General features: G+C 39.1%; 3 protein-coding genes across 3 annotated transcripts; 2 read left to right on the forward strand and 1 right to left on the reverse strand.

The window, feature by feature from the left end:
• The first annotated feature begins 398 nt into the window (after positions 1 to 398).
• Positions 399 to 1,168, forward strand: LOC134751440 (protein lethal(2)essential for life-like). Its single transcript, XM_063686849.1, has one exon. The coding sequence runs from the start codon at positions 534 to 536 to the stop codon at positions 1,071 to 1,073; it is 540 nt and encodes a 179-aa protein (XP_063542919.1). The 5' UTR covers positions 399 to 533; the 3' UTR covers positions 1,074 to 1,168.
• A 3,404-nt stretch (positions 1,169 to 4,572) lies between these two features.
• LOC134751420 (facilitated trehalose transporter Tret1-like) lies at positions 4,573 to 9,664 on the forward strand. Its single transcript, XM_063686823.1, has 4 exons — positions 4,573 to 4,758; positions 6,837 to 6,969; positions 7,680 to 7,842; positions 8,600 to 9,664. Exons 1-4 carry the CDS (start codon positions 4,651 to 4,653, stop codon positions 9,639 to 9,641), a joined length of 1,446 nt encoding a protein of 481 aa, XP_063542893.1. The 5' UTR covers positions 4,573 to 4,650; the 3' UTR covers positions 9,642 to 9,664.
• A 531-nt stretch (positions 9,665 to 10,195) lies between these two features.
• On the reverse strand, positions 10,196 to 10,820 carry LOC134751439 (protein lethal(2)essential for life-like). The gene has a single exon (XM_063686848.1). It carries the CDS (start codon positions 10,760 to 10,762, stop codon positions 10,256 to 10,258), a length of 507 nt encoding a protein of 168 aa, XP_063542918.1. The 5' UTR covers positions 10,763 to 10,820; the 3' UTR covers positions 10,196 to 10,255.
• Positions 10,821 to 18,424: the final 7,604 nt, after the last annotated feature.

The following is an 18,424-nucleotide window of genomic DNA, read 5'->3' on the forward strand; positions in this document are numbered from 1 at the left end:
CACATTATGCAAAGTTAGCGACTCAATACTGCGTTATGAGGTGGAAATACTGGATATATATTACCGTTATTTGGATTATATAGATATGAAAAGGAAAGTGAATAGACGGCAATATTTGAGTAAAAAAATCGTTTTTTAATTTCAAATGTCAGGATTTAAAATTTTCCAATTTATACAATATTTAGTTACGTGAGTTACGTCCTTATTGATATTTGTATCACATTAATTGCAAACATTCAACTAATATTCTTCACAAAAATAGCTATATTTTTCTTGTAAATAAAATAATGAAGCGAGCGACCCCTAACCTGAGCGCCCCTGCCATCGCGAAAATTCTACTCGTTTCGAGAGGGCGCCACTGCACATAAAAGCGCGCGGCGCTGACCATTCGAACGTCATTCAAATTCAAACAACGATCGAGTTCGAAGCGATTCGAAACAAGTGCAATCACGCCTTCATTTTGTTTTTCTGCATCAATTTGCTGTTGAAAGCGCACGATTTATTTCAAGAAGCGTTTATCTGAATTAAGAAAAATGTCTCTGCTTCCGTTCCTGTTTGATTACGAACTGGAGCGTCCCCGCCGGTTGATGGACCAGCATTTCGGTTTGGCGTTGACTCCGGACGACATCCTAAGCGCTGCCGTTGGACCATTGGTGAACCGGGAATACTACCGCCCGTGGCGTCAGCTAGCTAACGCTGCTCGCGATCTCGGCTCGAGCATCAAGGCGGACAAGGACAAGTTCCAGATCAACTTGGACGTGCAACATTTCTCGCCGGAGGATATATCTGTGAAAACTACTGACGGTTACATAGTGATTGAAGGGAAGCATGAAGAGAAGAAAGATCAGCATGGTTACATCTCGCGTCAGTTTAAGCGTCGCTACGCATTGCCTGAAGGCTGTACGCCCGAGACAGTGGAATCTCGCCTTTCGTCCGATGGTGTGCTATCCGTGACTGCTCCGAGAGTCGTGCCTCCTGAGATCCAGGGTGAACGCAAGGTACCGATCGCTCAAACCGGCCCCGTTCGCAAGGAACTGAAGGAAAACGCCAATGGAGATAATACTAACAAGTAATTTAGTTCTTTTAATTTGATTTGGTGATACTCGTATCTCATTCCTTTAGGAAAGACTGATTGTTTAAGTTCTAATAAATAAGATTTGTTAATTTATTTTTTTACTCGCTTCACATCTGAACCGTGGCTATACCCTATCCCCTCCTACCAGGCACTGTAACCTATCACTTTCCTACCCAAAATCAATCATTTCTTATTTACTGAAAATTTGGTTTGGCCAACTATAACGCAATTTTTTTGATACAACAAATAGAAATGCCCGGATATGTGTCGCTTAACTTCAAACTGATAAAATTAATTCGACCCACAGCAAATATCTACCCTATTACCTTCCTAGTCACCGAAGTGTCTAAACTGAAATTGAACTTTATGCACATGCACGTAGGTCTATGTTGCTCTGTGGTCTGTGACGGTTAATCAGTCTTTGGCGTTGGACTGGCGGTGCCGATATATCCGTCATTGGCGTCCAAAAGGTTAAAATCGTGTCGTGGCCGTGAACGACCACGGTAAAGTATGAAAGCGCGCGTTAGGTTTTGAATGACATTTCGTGACTGAGCGTCGCCATTCATTAGTATCATTTATCATTGTCAATGTCAACTGGAAAAATGTTTCATTGCATTGTTCATGTACTTGCCATTGACACTTCACTATGAAATTGAAGAACTATACTTATCACGCTTGCGAATATGTAAGTATATCGATCGACACATATGTCGACGCGGAATCGGCAAAATCCAAGGGCCTAACACTCTTTGATAGTAGTACAGCGGCCAGAGTGCCTAATACACCATTCGATGTGACTTGACAGTATTCTACCGACAAGTGGTATCGTTGTACTCTACTGAGTACGAAATAAGAACTTGTCACTTTCTAAGTGTGGGGGGGGGGGGTAACTGTGACGTCACCAAATCGGCAATACAAAGTTTTTAACTTTTTTCTTTTAAACCATTTTAAACATACCATGTGAGGTACCAAATGAAAGGGCTTGGCGAGTAGATTACAAGATTAGTCTAACATTTTCACTAGTTGGTCTAAAAAAATATTAGAAAATGATCAAAAATTCAGGGTTGACTTAGAACTGCTCTAAATTGAAAATGGCTAAATGGATTAATCCAAATATTATTCTATATGACTGTGAATATCCTCTATATCATGTCTAAAAATAATTAAACAGATATGTCCAAAAATAAGAAAAGTATATCAAGTTGAATAACACTCTTAAGTTACTGTTATACTATACCAAAATAAATACATACATTAGACCAGAAAATTATACTGATATTCAACATTCAACTTCATGTACTTTTGTTATTTTTGGACATATCTGTTTAATTATTTTTAGATATAATATAGAGAATATTAACAGTCATTGTATATAAATTTTGGACTAATCCATTCAGCTATTTTAAATTTAGAGCAGTTCAAAATCAACTCGGGATTGTGAAATTTTTGAGCGTTTTCTAATAATTTGTTACCAAGTAGTGAAAATGGTAGAATATGTTATATATTTGTAATCTACTCAAAAACATGGTATGTTTAAAAGAAAAAAGTTAAAAACTTTGTACTGCCGATTTTGTGGCGTCACAGTTATCCCCCCACACTCTTAGAAAGTGACAAGTTCTTATTTCTTACTCAGTAGAGTCTACCGAACACAACGATACCACTTGTCGGTAGACTACTGTCCAGTTCCAGTCACATCGAATGGTGTATTAGGCCCTCTGGCCGCTGTACTATAGAGAAAGATAGTCTTATTGCGATTCCTATAAGAGGAAAGATAAATTATGCCATGCTTTGTCCTTATCACCGACCGGGTGGCATCATAGGTGGGGGGCGATGGCGAAATACCGAAATTTATAAGAGTGAAAGAGAAAAAATCCTATGCTGCCCAAATTTTATATGAATATTCTTTCTCTTACCCCCGGTCGCTCGGTAGCGCGTCTATAACTACTTGTATAATTACTATGTTTATGGCAAAATCCAAAATCCGATAGAAATAGTAGATTGCGTCACAAGGAAGCAAAATGACATATTTACGGCGAGGGCGTACAATTGAATCTTAACCGAAGCGAAGGATTATATAATAGAATCCCGAGAGTAGCGAGGTCTAATGTATGAACCTACTCCCACATCCCACATAATATGTAAAAGGTAAAAGGTACATTAAGTAGCTACACTTAAAAGGCTGGTCTAATCTACGAATGGTACATTTTATGTATATTTTACTGCACCAAATCATGTCACTGTAAAATGTTATTCAAGGCAAAGCAAAAAATATCTGGTCCGAGCATTTGTGACGTTTTCAACCAAAAGGTACCACATTGTCACTTGTTGATAAGGTTGATTTCTAATTGAAGCTATATGTGCAATAGCTAACAAAATGTACAAATGACAATTATATAGTACCGTTTTGGTTGAAAATGGCACATTTCATTGCACCTTAGATTGGTTGATTAGGTAGGTATACTATAACCTACCACATCCTATCTATGACCTTGGTTGTTATCCTTAATTTCGGTTAATAAGGTTTACTAGGTACCCATAGACTTCCCTATACAAACCAAACAGCAGACATTGCTCCCGAGTGAATCAATTTTAGAATCCTTCGCTTGCTCGGATATCAGTATTAGCACGAGGGGACAAACAACAGCTTTGCCCCCTTATAAAACAAATACCTAATAGGTGTTTCACGAAAATTGAATGTTGTTGATAGAAACAATAACCACCAAAAACTTGATTTATACAGTTGTTAGCAATTACTCGTATATAATATAATTATTTCCTATACAATAAGGAGCACAAAAAATACTTCTATATTTATTACCTACGAAGAAATCTGCTATTATTGATTGAATTTGGCATTCCATTAATCTTTGTTATAGGTACTCATTGTAAAGCGTGTGCTAGACGGTCGCTGACAAGCCTTCAGACCGTCTCACCTTGATAATGTTTGTATGAAATTTTGTTGGAACCCGTCTACACGGTCCGTCCAGTCCAGACCAATGCCACGCGGTCCGAGGGGCTTGTCGGCGACCGTCTAGCAAGCGCTTAAAACATCTTGTCTCTTTCTCTTTCGGTGTGCGTGAGCTCGTTAGCATGCCCACATTTCTCGATTGCCTAGGCCCTAGGCGCGACTAAAGGCAACTGTACAATTTGTCACAAGGTGAGCGCTTCAATTTTGAAACGCCTATAACATAACTTTAGTTATATTTAATATCATTGGTTGTTAAGGGGCCCACTGATTATCAGTCCGCCGGACGATATCAGCCTGTCAGTTAGAACAAAAATTTAACAGTTCCGAACAACTGACAGGCCGATATCGACTATCGTCCGGCGGACTGGTAATCAGTGGGCGCCTTTAGTCACAGTTGGTCATTTAAGGAAATGTCAATTTTCCATCATTTAAACTGAATCGTAATAAGAAGGCAGCTAATTAATAGGATAATTTAGTTTGCAACAAGGTAGAGTCAAGCGTGGCTGTGTTTTGCAAAAATATTCTTAGTTATATAAAAAAAATACGATTTAATTATTATTTATCATAAAAACAGCAGTCACATTATTGTACCTGTTTGGATTTATTAATGAACGTAATAAAAATAATTGGAATCTTAATGAAGATATCGACAACAAATATTTTGGAGGGAATTAAGAATAATGAAATCAGGGGTTCTCAACATTTATACAAACAGGTGAGTTTATGTTATACACGGTGTTACTTGAGCCACTGAAAACCTGAGACGCCCGAACAGATTTTTTTTATTTTGTATATAAAAATATTTAGATCAGTACGGTTTCACTCACTAATATTTTGAAATATGTCTCACGATAGTTTAATTTCGAGTTTATATATATATATTTTTATCTCTTATGTTACGAAAAAAAAAACACGAATAAGAACGATTAAAAACGAACGAATATTGAGTGGGCCTAAAAAACCAAGTGCATAGATGAACTAGTGTCTGCAATTTCTTGTACTCGTTTGATTGTCAAAACAACCAACGGTATACAGAGTTTTCCAACCCTTATTTTCAATGAATAGCAACATTTTTATAATGGAGTTTGGTAATAACTTAATAATAGGCAATTACCTACTGATGATTGCGGTAGCAACTATTTGTATTTTCTTCTTGAAATGCACGATATTAAGCGAATTAATTGCTATTCTATCGTGTTATTGGAAGTCATTATGAAAGTGATAATTGTAATGATGTCCTTTTTCATGGTTATATTATGGTTGTTTCTGTAAATGTTTTGATTTAAATAAAAACAATGTAATATAAGTAATTATAATCGAGGAAAATGTAAATGGGTTATACGTACGTGACGAAAGTGACGAAACTATAAGGGTTCCTACTTCCTAGTTGACTACTGAACCCTAATGGCTCCTTTATACGATGGGCCATCATACTGGCCCACTGGGTCAGCGTGTCGAGAGGTTAGTGGTGTCGGATGGCTTATGGCGCGGCGGGATGGCGATGGGATGGCCACGGTGTCAGTTTTCTTGCACACATCAAAGGTAGTTGGCCAGCGATGGTGCGTACAGATCTACACGTAGCCCATTCCATAGACTGGCTTACGCTGGGCCATCAACCACCGCATGGCCATCTCGCTGGTCCAGCGCTGGGCCATCGTGTAGAGCCATAACCACCGCATGGCCATCTCGCTGGTCCAGCGCTGGGCCATCGTGTAGAGCCATAACCATCGCATGGCCATCTCGCTGGTCCAGCGCTGGGCCATCGTGTAGAGCCATAACCACCGCATGGCCATCTCGCTGGTCCAGCGCTGGGCCATCGTGTAGAGCCATAACCATCGCATGGCCATCTCGCTGGTCCAGCGCTGGGCCATCGTGTAGAGCCATAACCACCGCATGGCCATCTCGCTGGTCCAGCGCTGGGCCATCGTGTAGAGCCATAACCACCGCATGGCCATCTCGCTGGTCCAGCGCTGGGCCATCGTGTAGAGCCATAACCATCGCATGGCCATCTCGCTGGTCCAGCGCTGGGCCATCGTGTAGAGCCATAACCACCGCATGGCCATCTCGCTGGTCCAGCGCTGGGCCATCGTGTAGAGCCATAACCATCGCATGGCCATCTCGCTGGTCCAGCGCTGGGCCATCGTGTAGAGCCATAACCACCGCATGGCCATCTCGCTGGTCCAGCGCTGGGCCATCGTGTAGAGCCATAACCATCGCATGGCCATCTCGCTGGTCCAGCGCTGGGCCATCGTGTAGAGCCATAACCATCGCATGGCCATCTCGCTGGTCCAGCGCTGGGACATCGTGTAGAGCCATAACCATCGCATGGCCATCTCGCTGGTCCAGCGCTGGGCCATTATGTAGAGGAGCCATAAAAACAACGGCTACAACGACTGCAGAGTCGGACCAAGCTAACTCTGCACACATTTCGGAAGCGTCTTTACACACTTTGTCACGTCAAAGGCAAAAAAGGCCGAATATGATCACATGATTTCTGGACGACCCCAAGGAAGGAATGGAAAGATTCGCACGCTTCTGGTAAGCGAGAAGCGATAAGACCGGTGTCCCAAAAGGGCACAATTTGTAGTCTTGCCGGAAGCGGTGATTTTTTCCATTTTTCCTTTATATTAATTTAAAAACCCGGAGGATCTCTATACTAATTTGACACCTGACGCAATATGCTGGTTGCATGGCCTGGATGTCGACTTATAAATAACTTATAATACTACTTATATATTATATAATAATATTGCCTACAAATGTTAAAAATAGATTAAACGAAGACCTTTTCAGGTGCTGGCAACTCTCGCATCAAGCCTCCTATGCCTGTCTGCAGGCCTGACCAACGGTATCAGCGCCGTGCTGCTGCCCAAGCTGGTGCACGATTCCTCCCTCTCCTGGGGGTCAGGTTTTGGATCTTGGATAGGTTAGTTTCCAAGGTTTGCGGTATATTCAACACTAAGTATTTAAGGTTCCGAAGGATTCCAAGGTTTACTACTATTAAACATCGTATCAGCTGAAAAGTTGGCTGGTCTCAGGCCTCCCCATGGATCTTCACAGTGACTGGTCGTGAAACCCCATCCAATGATTTTCTGCCATCTTGACTTTGACCACGTCCTCCGTTTTATATGATCGCCATGGTAAGACACCAAAATTAATACCTAAGGTATAATAATATTGTGGTTCCAGAAAGTAGTACTTAACCCCCATTCATAAAACTTTGTAAATATCTGTAAACTAACAAACGCAACTGTCAAAATGACTGATAAGGACAAACGATTATTAACATATTAAAGGGGCCCACTGATTATCAGTCCGCCGAACGATATCGGCCAAAAACGGCCAATTACGATATCGATATCGGTCAGTTAGAACAAAAATTTGACAGTTCCGAAAACTATAATCCTCCTCCTTGAGGGTCCCACTGGCTATCAGTCCGCTGGACGATATCGGCCTGTCAGTTAGAACAAAAATTTGACAGTTCCTAACAACTGACAGGCTGATATCGTCCGGCAGACTGATAGTCAGTGGGCCCCTTTAAGAGCTTGTTAGACTTGCTTGACACACGTTTATGAATACCGCCAAAACTTTTAAATTCTCGAGTACTACCTTTCATTCAATGAATGATATTTTCAGCGGCCATAGTTCCAATTTCATCGATCCTGGGCTGCGTGTGCGTCGGTACGCTGCTGGACGGCTTCGGAAGGAGGACTGTCCATATTCTCCTGGCCTTCCCTTTTATAGCAGGCTGGCTGGCCATGGCATTTGCTGAGGACTTCCCCACAATGATGGTTGGAAGGTTGGTGCCTTTAATGCTTTGAGGTTCTCTTGGCACTATGCTAGATCAAAAGAGGAGACGAAAAAGGATCTGTGTGTACCAATTTTACTCCGAACAGAAACACAAGGTAGTGTAGTAGTAGTGTGGAATAGAGGATTGTACATATATTTAAATTTTAATGCATCACGTTATCTCGCACCCACTTAAATATCTTGTCGTAGATGCTTGACATACATATATTTAATAAACTCAAGGCTGAAGTGGTTAACCCATATAAGGAGGTTTCTGTCCGCAAAAAAAAATGCCTATTCCTAACGGAAATATTTATAAATTATTTATTAATCGATGTTTAGGGCAAACCGTACTGTTTCATTAAGAGGACCAGTTTTATCCGTTTGGAATATGGTATGGCATGATCGGACAACATTAATAGGGTTCCGTACCCAAAGAATAAAAACGCGACCCTATTATTACTAAGACTCCACTGTCCGTCTGTCTGTCTCTCTGTCTGTTTGTCCGTCTGTCTGTCACCACCAGAAATACATCACAGCTGTATCTTATGAACCGTGATAGCTAAACAGTTGAAATTTTCACAGATGATGTATTTCTGTTGCCGCTATAACAACAAATACTATTAACAACAGAATAAAATAAATATTTAAGTGGGGCACCCATACAACAAACAATTTTTTTTGCTGTTTTTTGCGTAATGGTACGGAACCCTTCGTGCGCGAGTCCAAGTCGCACTTGGCCGGTTTTTATAAGTTTTTTTTTTCAGGTTCCTCACTGGTTTGAGCTACGGCGCGGTCCGCCCCGCCACCATCATCTATCTGGGAGAAATAAGTGACCCAAAATACAGAGGCATTATACTTCTTTGTCCATCTCTAGCTTTAAATCTAGGAGTACTCCTAAGTCATATCGTAGGTTCTTTCATTTACTGGAGGACGTCGCTTTTGATATGTATCGCGCCCAGTGTAATGTTGTTTGCCATGCTCTTCTTTATAAAAGAGAGTCCTTACTGGCTGATTGCTCAAGGAAGGGTGGAGGAAGGTGTCGAATGTTTTAGGTGGTTTAGAGGAAATGGAGCAACAGCAGAAAGCGAACTACAAAATGTGGTTGAAAAACAAAAAGGGAAGACATCTAAATTCAGTGTAAAAGAACTGTTTGATACATTACGTAGTAGCGCATTTATAAGACCAACTGTAACCGTTGTCTTCATCTTCTTAACAGTTCAAATGTGCGGTATCAACGCATTCCCTTTTTACGCTTACGATTTATTAAGAACTATGTTTCGCGAGAGCCATATCGCCACATTTTTTCTTATAATGGCAGTAGATTTGATAAGAGTAGCGGCAAGTATTGTTGTTTGCTTGTTCGGTAAGAGAATGCGTCGGAAATTAACGTTTGTAGCCGCTGCTCACGGGACAACTGTGGTTCTGTTCGGTTTGGTGGTTTGCGGGCTTTATAATAACTTATTTATACTTCCTTTAACACTTCTGGTGCTATATACTTCTTTAGCTAGCGTTATAGCCAGTTTAGGATGGACTTTTATAGCTGAGCTGTATCCAACTAAGGTAAGAGGTATAGGGTCTGGTTTAAGTGGTGTTATATGTTTTAGTTTACTCTCTATATGTGTTAAATTGACCCCAGGGTTGCTGACGTCAGGACAACCAGTGATGTACGGTACTTTTGCTTGTGTGACAGGTGTGAGTGCCGTTGTCTTGACGTTTATATTGCCTGAGACGAACGGAAGGAGGCTGCAGGATATAGAAGATAGTTATAATAACAAAGATAAGGATATCATAGTTACTCCTTTGTAAATATCGGTGTCAGAGCCGCTTGAGTTACTAATAAGTGATGTTATGATGTAGGAGTATAATTAACTCAAATAAAGTATCCTCAGTAATTACAAATGTATTTCAATTTTACCCTATATAGCTAAGTATATTAGATGGTGGAAGGCTTAAAAGATAAATACAGATCCATTATTGTACAAAAAGAACTAGAACAAGTGCCAAATAGAGGATGATAGTGTTTCAATAACGGTGAATGTAATTTACCAGGTGAGTAAGGTTGCCAGAGCTCGAGGGAGAGGAGTGTTAGGGTCGGCAACGCGCATGTAACTCCTCTGGAGTTGCAGGCGTACATAGGCTACGGAGACTGCTTAACATCAGGCGGGCCGTATGCTTGTTTGCCACCGACGTAATATTAAAAAAAAAAAAAAAACCTACCACTTCATTCATCTAGGTAAGAACCTAGATCAATGCCACTTATACCTACTTTTATGTACGTTTTTCAATTAATCTTTAAATTACAGGTAGACGTAGGTGCACACTGTCACTTATAAGTTATAAGATAAAAGAACTAATAAAAGAAAAAAGAAAATTTAATAAATGTATAAAATCAGTCTCACTTAACAATCAAACTATAAACACTAAGCTTCCTTAGGTCCCTCAGCGACACTCACACTCCTAACGGGCCCCGTGTGTGTGATCGGAACTGAGCGTTCTCCTTTCGCTTCTTCAGCCTTCAAAGGAGAAACCACTGTTAACACACCATCCGACGACAGCCTGGACTGTACAGCATCGGGATTAGAGCCTTCCGGCAGCTTAAACCTTCTCGAGAACTGTCTAGATATAAAACCGTGCTCATCCTTCTTTTCTTCATGTTTCCCTTCAACAACTATGTATCCGTTGGAGGTTTTCACTGTGATTTCATCTGGAGAAAAGTGCTGGACGTCCACGTTGACCTGCCATTTGTCCTTGTCGACTTTGATAGTAGAACCGTCCTGTGGCCACCAGGGTTTGAGGCGAGAAACGATCGGGCTGGTCGCCGCGCCTAATAGGTCTTCAGGTGTCAATGCGAGGCCGAAGTTCTGGTCGAGAAGCCGGCGAGGCCATTGCGGCACCGAATAGTCGAAGAAGTATGGGGAGAGAGACATGTTTGCTTGTTTGGTTTGTTTCTGATTCGCGGTCGTTTTCAGACTGAAGGAATGCGCGAGCGCTGGGATATATATAGGTGGGTTGGCAAAGATTGGCGTATTATTTAGAGACTCTCGATGCATGTTCGTTTAGATGCGAGAAGCTTCTTTATTACTCGTAGATAACATCATTACTGGACACGTAAACACGAGCAGTGTTTACTTTTGAATTTAAAAGTGGAAAAATTACTGCCTTGTATGAGACTTGAACTCACGGCCTCTGGATTTTAGATTTCCAATGTGTGATATATGCTGGCGCCGCTGGCGGTATTTGTACAACTGATATGACGATTCTTAGTCTTTTTGGTAACGGTTGGACTCATTTGCCCCGTTTTATTACAGAACCCCAAAACACGACGATACACCACGGCGTCTTTTTGACTAATGAAAGTAGGTAAATTGGTTAGTTGGGCATTTTCACTTTAATGTGTATAGGTATATACTACCCCCGTTACGTAACGTGTACTACTCGCGTTTAATCCTGATTGGTAAGACCGAATTTTCTATTGGTATAGTACATGTATCGTTATTTGCGAATATTAAAGGAGTATAATATTATAGTCAAATAGTGTAAAACAAGTCCAGAATATTTTTTTAATTTGAATTTAGTAGATAAACGTAAGTTAACTTGGCACATTCAATTTAGCAAAAAGTAATAAGCAAATTTAAAACATACATTTAAATTACATCACTCGTTTTTGGGAATATTTTCTTACACCGATTTGATATTGAATATTGAAAAAACCGTTCTTAATAAGTTGTCTGAATGAAACGGAATAGCTATGGAAGGTAGAGGTAGGAATAGCTGCCGAAACGCCTATCAAAGAAGAGGCGTTTTTTCTTACTGCAAGCTAAGTTTCCAAAGGCAACATTCGATATTGTTTTTATTCCTTGATTGTTGTTTTTCTTATTTTTTCGCAACTGTATTAAAAAACGTCGTTCGATCCACGTGCGGAAATGTCATTCTTCACTCGGCTCGTGGCAAGATATCTCGGTACTCGTAAAGTAATGACATACTTTCCGCACTAGCATCGAAATGTACTATTACAGTACATATGGTGGTACTTTTTCGCACTAGTGCGTAAAGAGCACTTTTCGTGCATATGTCAAAAGTTTAAAGGGCCATATGTACTGTAAAACGTTGTACGATACACGTGCGAAAAGGTAATTCGCAACTCGTTTCGATTTAAAACACTCCCTGTGGTCGTGTTTTAATTTATGGCCACTCGTTTCGAATTTCCTCTTTTCCGCACTTGTATCGTAAATAACTATATCGCCACTAGTTTCGAATTTCCCCTTTTCCGCACTTGTATCGTGTGCACGACGTACAACCGCCGCGGACACTCGTGCCTGAGGATGGATTCCCAAAGAATCCGAAACATGTCGCCAAAAGCGACTAAAAATAATAGTGAGTAAAAACCGTACTGATAAATATTTAGAACCCCAAAAGTATTTATTAAGTCGTTTTACCTATACCTATGTAACTATGTATATGTGATAATGATAACCCACTTTCATGTTATTTTGTGAACTCATTGAGTGTTTTACTAATGAGCGTTATTAAAACAAAATATAAGTGAACTGAGCACATTACTGAAGCAAACTCTATACTCCGGATTAGTCCAACTTCCAATTGAATTAATTTTACGTAAACAACCAATTTTACGTAAAGTTTTACAGTTGGTAAATATATATTATTTAAACATAAATGTCCTTATCTATACTTCCGATTAAATCGAATATCGAGAAAAGGTGAGAAACATCTAGATCGGCACATACAGTCATTGTTGCCTACACAGTGACGTAAAAATACAATTACACTCAGGGAATTGTTCAGGAATGGAGTGTATGTCATACCGCCTAAAGGAAATGTGAAAAAATATTAATGCATTATACCTAGCTATAATTACATTTTATGCCTATTACGGGTCTCTATTGTTTGACATAATTATTGAAAGTCATAATGTAATGATTGTCATATTATCATTAGTCATAATATGGTTTTTCTCAGAAACGCGTAACTTTTCAGGATTGCCATAAAACAAACCTAACCTTACCTATCTATAGGAGAACCCGCGGAAATTCCTGAAAAGTTAACGGTTTCAGAATTATGGTTAATGATAATACGACAATCATTACATTATGACTTTTAATAATTATGTCAAACAAAGGGATCCCACCTAAATTACATATAGGAAGCATTTTTTCTAGATCGCATACATCAAAATATTTAGATTAGTACGGTTTTTACTCACTACCACCGGTTTTTTCACCGTACTGATCTAAATATTTTGGAAATATCTCACGAGAGTGTAAGTTCGATTATCGCATACATCACAGTTATATGATCGTATATATGAACACACGTGGGCAGACAGAAGAGACGTAATATTTTTGTTGACATGAACACTCCAGAAATAGCAACGATACTGAAAAATAAAATATGAATCACGAATATAATTTTAGCACATTCATAAGATGCGTTTGTATTTACTCGAGCTTCAATTCTAATGACTTTGTCATAAGGTCGTATTTATCAATAATGAGTAGGTTTGATAAGACGATGTTTAAGATAACTATTATTCAAGTATGTTTATGTTGAGTTATGGCTCATGGCATGGGCGACCTTCTAGAATTTTGTAACTGAGAAATTACATGTCTTAGGGCCAGTAGACGGACTGCAACCCGACTGCACTTTGTATGGCAACTGCACGCCGACTGTGCAGTTGGCGTGCAGTTGGCTTGCAGTTGGCTTGCAGTTCCCATACAAATTGCAGTCGGGTTGCTGCCATTAGTATTATGATTTATGTACTTTTGATTTTTCAGTTATACCGAATAAAATCATAATACCGAAATAACTTGATGTGACGCGTAAGGTAGGGTACAGTCTGGCAAAAAAGAGAAGAAATTAAAAAGTGGCAATATTGTAGTGTCGTCCCTTTCAAATCAATCTAAGAAAAACGGGACGACACTACAGTGTTGCCACTTTTTAATTTCTACTCTTTTTTGCCAGACTGTAGGTGGGTTTACTTGTCAGTGCAGTATTTTGTCTTGATGGGCGTGGAGGCGCGTGAGTAGGTCGCACCACTCACAAGCACCACTCGCACCCCCGTACGTGGACAAATATATCGTAAAACGTAAAACACCTTTGTTACAATATAAATAAGAATGTGTTGTATTTGCCATTTGCCCACTTAGACCATAACTATATATTTCACCTAGAAAACGGACATTCTTTATGTCATATAAAAACTAAATTCATTATCTTCGTTTGTGAAATTCCAAAATAACTTTTCTTTAGGAAATTAGAAGATTACTGTCCCTAGAAAAAAAAGCATACTTTCGAGCTAGTACTTATAGTAACGACATCGGTAACTTTGAAATATGTAGGCGAATTATGGAAGCCATTAAAGCAAACGTATAAAAAGTAGAAATTACTTTCTTAATTGCCTAATAGGCAATTAGTGGAATGTATTAAAGGTACACTTTTCTAGAAAAGTCTGGGCACAAACATCAGTGAAATGACGAAGTTCCTTGAGATAAGATTATAGTTTTATTGTTTTGTTTTCCGAGAGTTGGCATCATTTCAGTGTAAACAAATGATGATATAAAATTATACCATAAGATAAGTAGATTGGAAAGACGAATTAACCCTGAAAACCCGAAGTTGTATCTATCATTATTGGTCTATAGTTTTTTTGATAACTCACGTTACCTATGATACCGATTTGTCTCGATCTGTGACGATGGGATCCAGGGGAAATCGAGGAAACTAGAAATAATATGAATAGGCAGAGAATAGATGCTTTGGGTATTTTAATGGCTCCTCTACACGATGGCCCAGCGCTGGACCAGCCAGATGGCCATGCGATGCACACACAACCAATGAGAACACACTATGGAATGGGCCACGTGTAGCGTACGCACCATGACACCATCGCTGGCTACCTTTGATGTGCGGACGAAAAACCGACACCGTGGCCATCCCATCGACATCCCGCTGCGCCATAAACCATCCGACACCACCACTACTCTACACGCTGGCCCATGGGCCCATCGTGTGCCCATATTTACAGTGCAGTGCTCACACGTGCGTTGCCGGCAATGCCGATCTTTTATGTGCGCTAGATGTACTGACTAAATCATAGATATAAGAAGTAAGGAGATTTATAACGGAGCATAATTTATAAACGAAAAAATTAATAATAATTAATTCATTATTATTATTAATTATTGGTAATTTAATTTGTTCTTAGAGGAGCATACTTTCAATGAGTCTCGCTTTTACCAACTGTACCCCACCACATCATTGAGGGTGTGGCCAGACAACCAACTCACGCGCTGGCGCGCCTTCTATGATCTGAGGACTAAATCTACTTGTTAGGAACGTTAGACCCACGGAATAATATTATCTGTGATTATTCCTAACGAAGGTGGCAAATTGGCAATATTGACCGTTAAGCTGCTTTTCCACCAGAGCTACTACTTTCCATAAAAGTGACACATCTGCGTAGCTTAGCAGATTTGTATGAAGCTTACAAAACATTACAGCAAGATTGGCAAGCACAGCTAACAAGAAAGCAAGAAACGTTCTAGGTAAAATCAAAACTTTACTTGGACATCAGGAGACTATTTTACATCACTTCTTCTTTTTACACTCTTCAATAATTTTCTTACAATAATCAGCAGTTGACACTTTCTCAGCTTTCTGCACCTCAATCATCGATTGCTCCGGCACATTGTTAGTAAGAGAAATAGGCACAGACATCTCACAAGGCAGATTTATTTCACAATGCTCTCTAGGTGCCGTAATAGTTAAAGTACCATCAGGAGACAATTCCGACTTTATTTGCTGAGGGTTACATCCTTTTGGAAGCTTGAATTTTCTCGTAAACTGCCTTAGAACATAACCTCTCTTCGTTTCTCGTTCCTGTTTGCCTTCGATGCATACGTATTCTGGTCTCGCTTTGACTCTGATCTCTTCTTTGGCGAATTGGTGGACGTTTAGGGTTATTTCGAACTTATCTTTGCCAATTTTGATGGTTGGGCGAAGATTTCTGATTTGCTGAAAGGACACAGGCGGTAGAATGCGGGCGCATAATGGTCGCAAAATCATTTTGAGGTAATTTTTTAGGTTTTAATGAATAAAATACACTACAATTTAATTTTTAATATGTTTATCAGCTACATGTTTATTTTGATAACGTCAAACGTCAGTGACAAAAACAATTTTGGCATTGGCAGTTGTAGTTATTTAAACTATAGTTGGTCAAGCAAATCTTGTCAGTAAATAAAAACAAAAAAAACTACACTCATCCCAAAGAGTAGTATATATAATATATAGGAGACTCATCCCCTTCGGGCGCCAGCACCAGTGCAAGACAAAAACAGTATGACTTTCTGCGTCTACGCCCGAAGTGAGACAGTCCCTTGACAAACTATAATTGAAGTTTTTGATGTAAGCGCCATCTGTCATCGAGTAGTAAAACCAAAAACTACCATTTTATATTTACTATTTGTAGTGTCGCTGCCGTCTATGTCACAGCATACATTTAAGAGGGTTCCATCATTTTGCCATCAGCAAAATTAATTTGGTAATACATATTTGTCAGTACAGTTGCATACAATATTATAGTGCGTTCGATATGTAAATGAAGTTATGGTGGAATAAAGAAACTCACATACATATATATATACATACAAACATGAACGCTGAAAACATTACACTCTTTTTTGGGCAGTCGTGTAAAAAAAGGAAATTTCGCGAATGCACGGTCGCCGGCCGGCTTGTCTGGTGTAAACAACTTTATGAGAATTATGAGATAATAAAGTAGGTATAGTTTGTCAACATAGACAGAGAAAATCATACTATCTGCACTAGTACTAGCACCCAAAAGAAAAGGATGAGTACCTATAGTTTTTTTTGTTCTTATTTACTGACAATTTGGTTTGACCAACTATACATACACATACTACATACAGTTTGATACAGTTTTTTTTGCACTTTATTTAGGATGGTTTATGTACCTAATCTCTGTTTTTATATTCCAGAAGACATACCAACTGAAATGTATTCCCTTCCCCAATTTACTACTCAATCACCCTGAATTTAAATTAGGTACCTACTTGCTTGTACACTTTTGTCTCATTTTTCATTTTATAGGTAATTCTGTGTTTTATATGGGTGCTTGCCTGAGATAAAATCAATTTATATTTTTAATTATTTTTTTGTTTATTAGGACAAAATCTGTCTGTACTGGAAAGCATATCCCCAAATTTTACCTTATTTTCTCTTCATATCTCCTCGTAACCTTAACCATACACAAAAATATCTAATGGCGAAACTACCTATCCTACCTGCTGGTGAGGTGAGTTTAGATGCAATGAATTTATACAACAAGTTAAACAAATTGGAATAGGTATACATATAGGTACCTACTTACTTGTTGAGCTATGACCATCAAAATGAATACCGAGTTAGATTAGAACCTATATAGGAGTTTGTCTATATTTCCGTGGGTATTGGGATTGGGAAACTAGGCAGTAAAGTACACTAAGTAGTACTAGGTAGTAGAGACTTAAAGGGACATTTTAGTCCCCCCTAAGTCCATACGTCCCTACATAGGTGGTTTAGGTAAACATTAAAAGTAAAAATTAACTATGTAGTATTGTAGAATGCGGGCGCATAATGGTCGCAAAATCATTTTGAGGTAATTTTTTAGGTTTTAATGAATAAAATACACTACAATTTAATTTTTAATATGTTTATCAGCTACATGTTTATTTTGATAACGTCAAACGTCAGTGACAAAAACAATTTTGGCATTGGCAGTTGTAGTTATTTAAACTATAGTTGGTCAAGCAAATCTTGTCAGTAAATAAAAACAAAAAAAACTACACTCATCCCAAAGAGTAGTATATATAATATATAGGAGACTCATCCCCTTCGGGCGCCAGCACCAGTGCAAGACAAAAACAGTATGACTTTCTGCGTCTACGCCCGAAGTGAGACAGTCCCTTGACAAACTATAATTGAAGTTTTTGATGTAAGCGCCATCTGTCATCGAGTAGTAAAACCAAAAACTACCATTTTATATTTACTATTTGTAGTGTCGCTGCCGTCTATGTCACAGCATACATTTAAGAGGGTTCCATCATTTTGCCATCAGCAAAATTAATTTGGTAATACATATTTGTCAGTACAGTTGCATACAATATTATAGTGCGTTCGATATGTAAATGAAGTTATGGTGGAATAAAGAAACTCACATACATATATATATACATACAAACATGAACGCTGAAAACATTACACTCTTTTTTGGGCAGTCGTGTAAAAAAAGGAAATTTCGCGAATGCACGGTCGCCGGCCGGCTTGTCTGGTGTAAACAACTTTATGAGAATTATGAGATAATAAAGTAGGTATAGTTTGTCAACATAGACAGAGAAAATCATACTATCTGCACTAGTACTAGCACCCAAAAGAAAAGGATGAGTACCTATAGTTTTTTTTGTTCTTATTTACTGACAATTTGGTTTGACCAACTATACATACACATACTACATACAGTTTGATACAGTTTTTTTTGCACTTTATTTAGGATGGTTTATGTACCTAATCTC

This window comes from Cydia strobilella, chromosome 22 (assembly GCF_947568885.1).
Source record: "Cydia strobilella chromosome 22, ilCydStro3.1, whole genome shotgun sequence".
NCBI classification, from domain to species: Eukaryota; Metazoa; Arthropoda; class Insecta; order Lepidoptera; family Tortricidae; genus Cydia; species Cydia strobilella.

What these genes read in the sequence shown, in the direction of transcription:
- LOC134751420 (XM_063686823.1), top strand. Translation starts at nt 4,651, where the DNA reads ATGAACGTAATAAAAATAATTGGAATCTTAATGAAGATATCGACAACA. An exon ending in CTCAACATTTATACAAACAG is followed by an intron (nt 4,759 to 6,836) that starts GTGAGTTTATGT and finishes AGACCTTTTCAG; the next exon opens with GTGCTGGCAACTCTCGCATC. An exon ending in AGGTTTTGGATCTTGGATAG is followed by an intron (nt 6,970 to 7,679) that starts GTTAGTTTCCAA and finishes TGATATTTTCAG; the next exon opens with CGGCCATAGTTCCAATTTCA.
- LOC134751439 (XM_063686848.1), bottom strand. Translation starts at nt 10,762, where the DNA reads ATGTCTCTCTCCCCATACTTCTTCGACTATTCGGTGCCGCAATGGCCT.
- LOC134751440 (XM_063686849.1), top strand. Translation starts at nt 534, where the DNA reads ATGTCTCTGCTTCCGTTCCTGTTTGATTACGAACTGGAGCGTCCCCGC.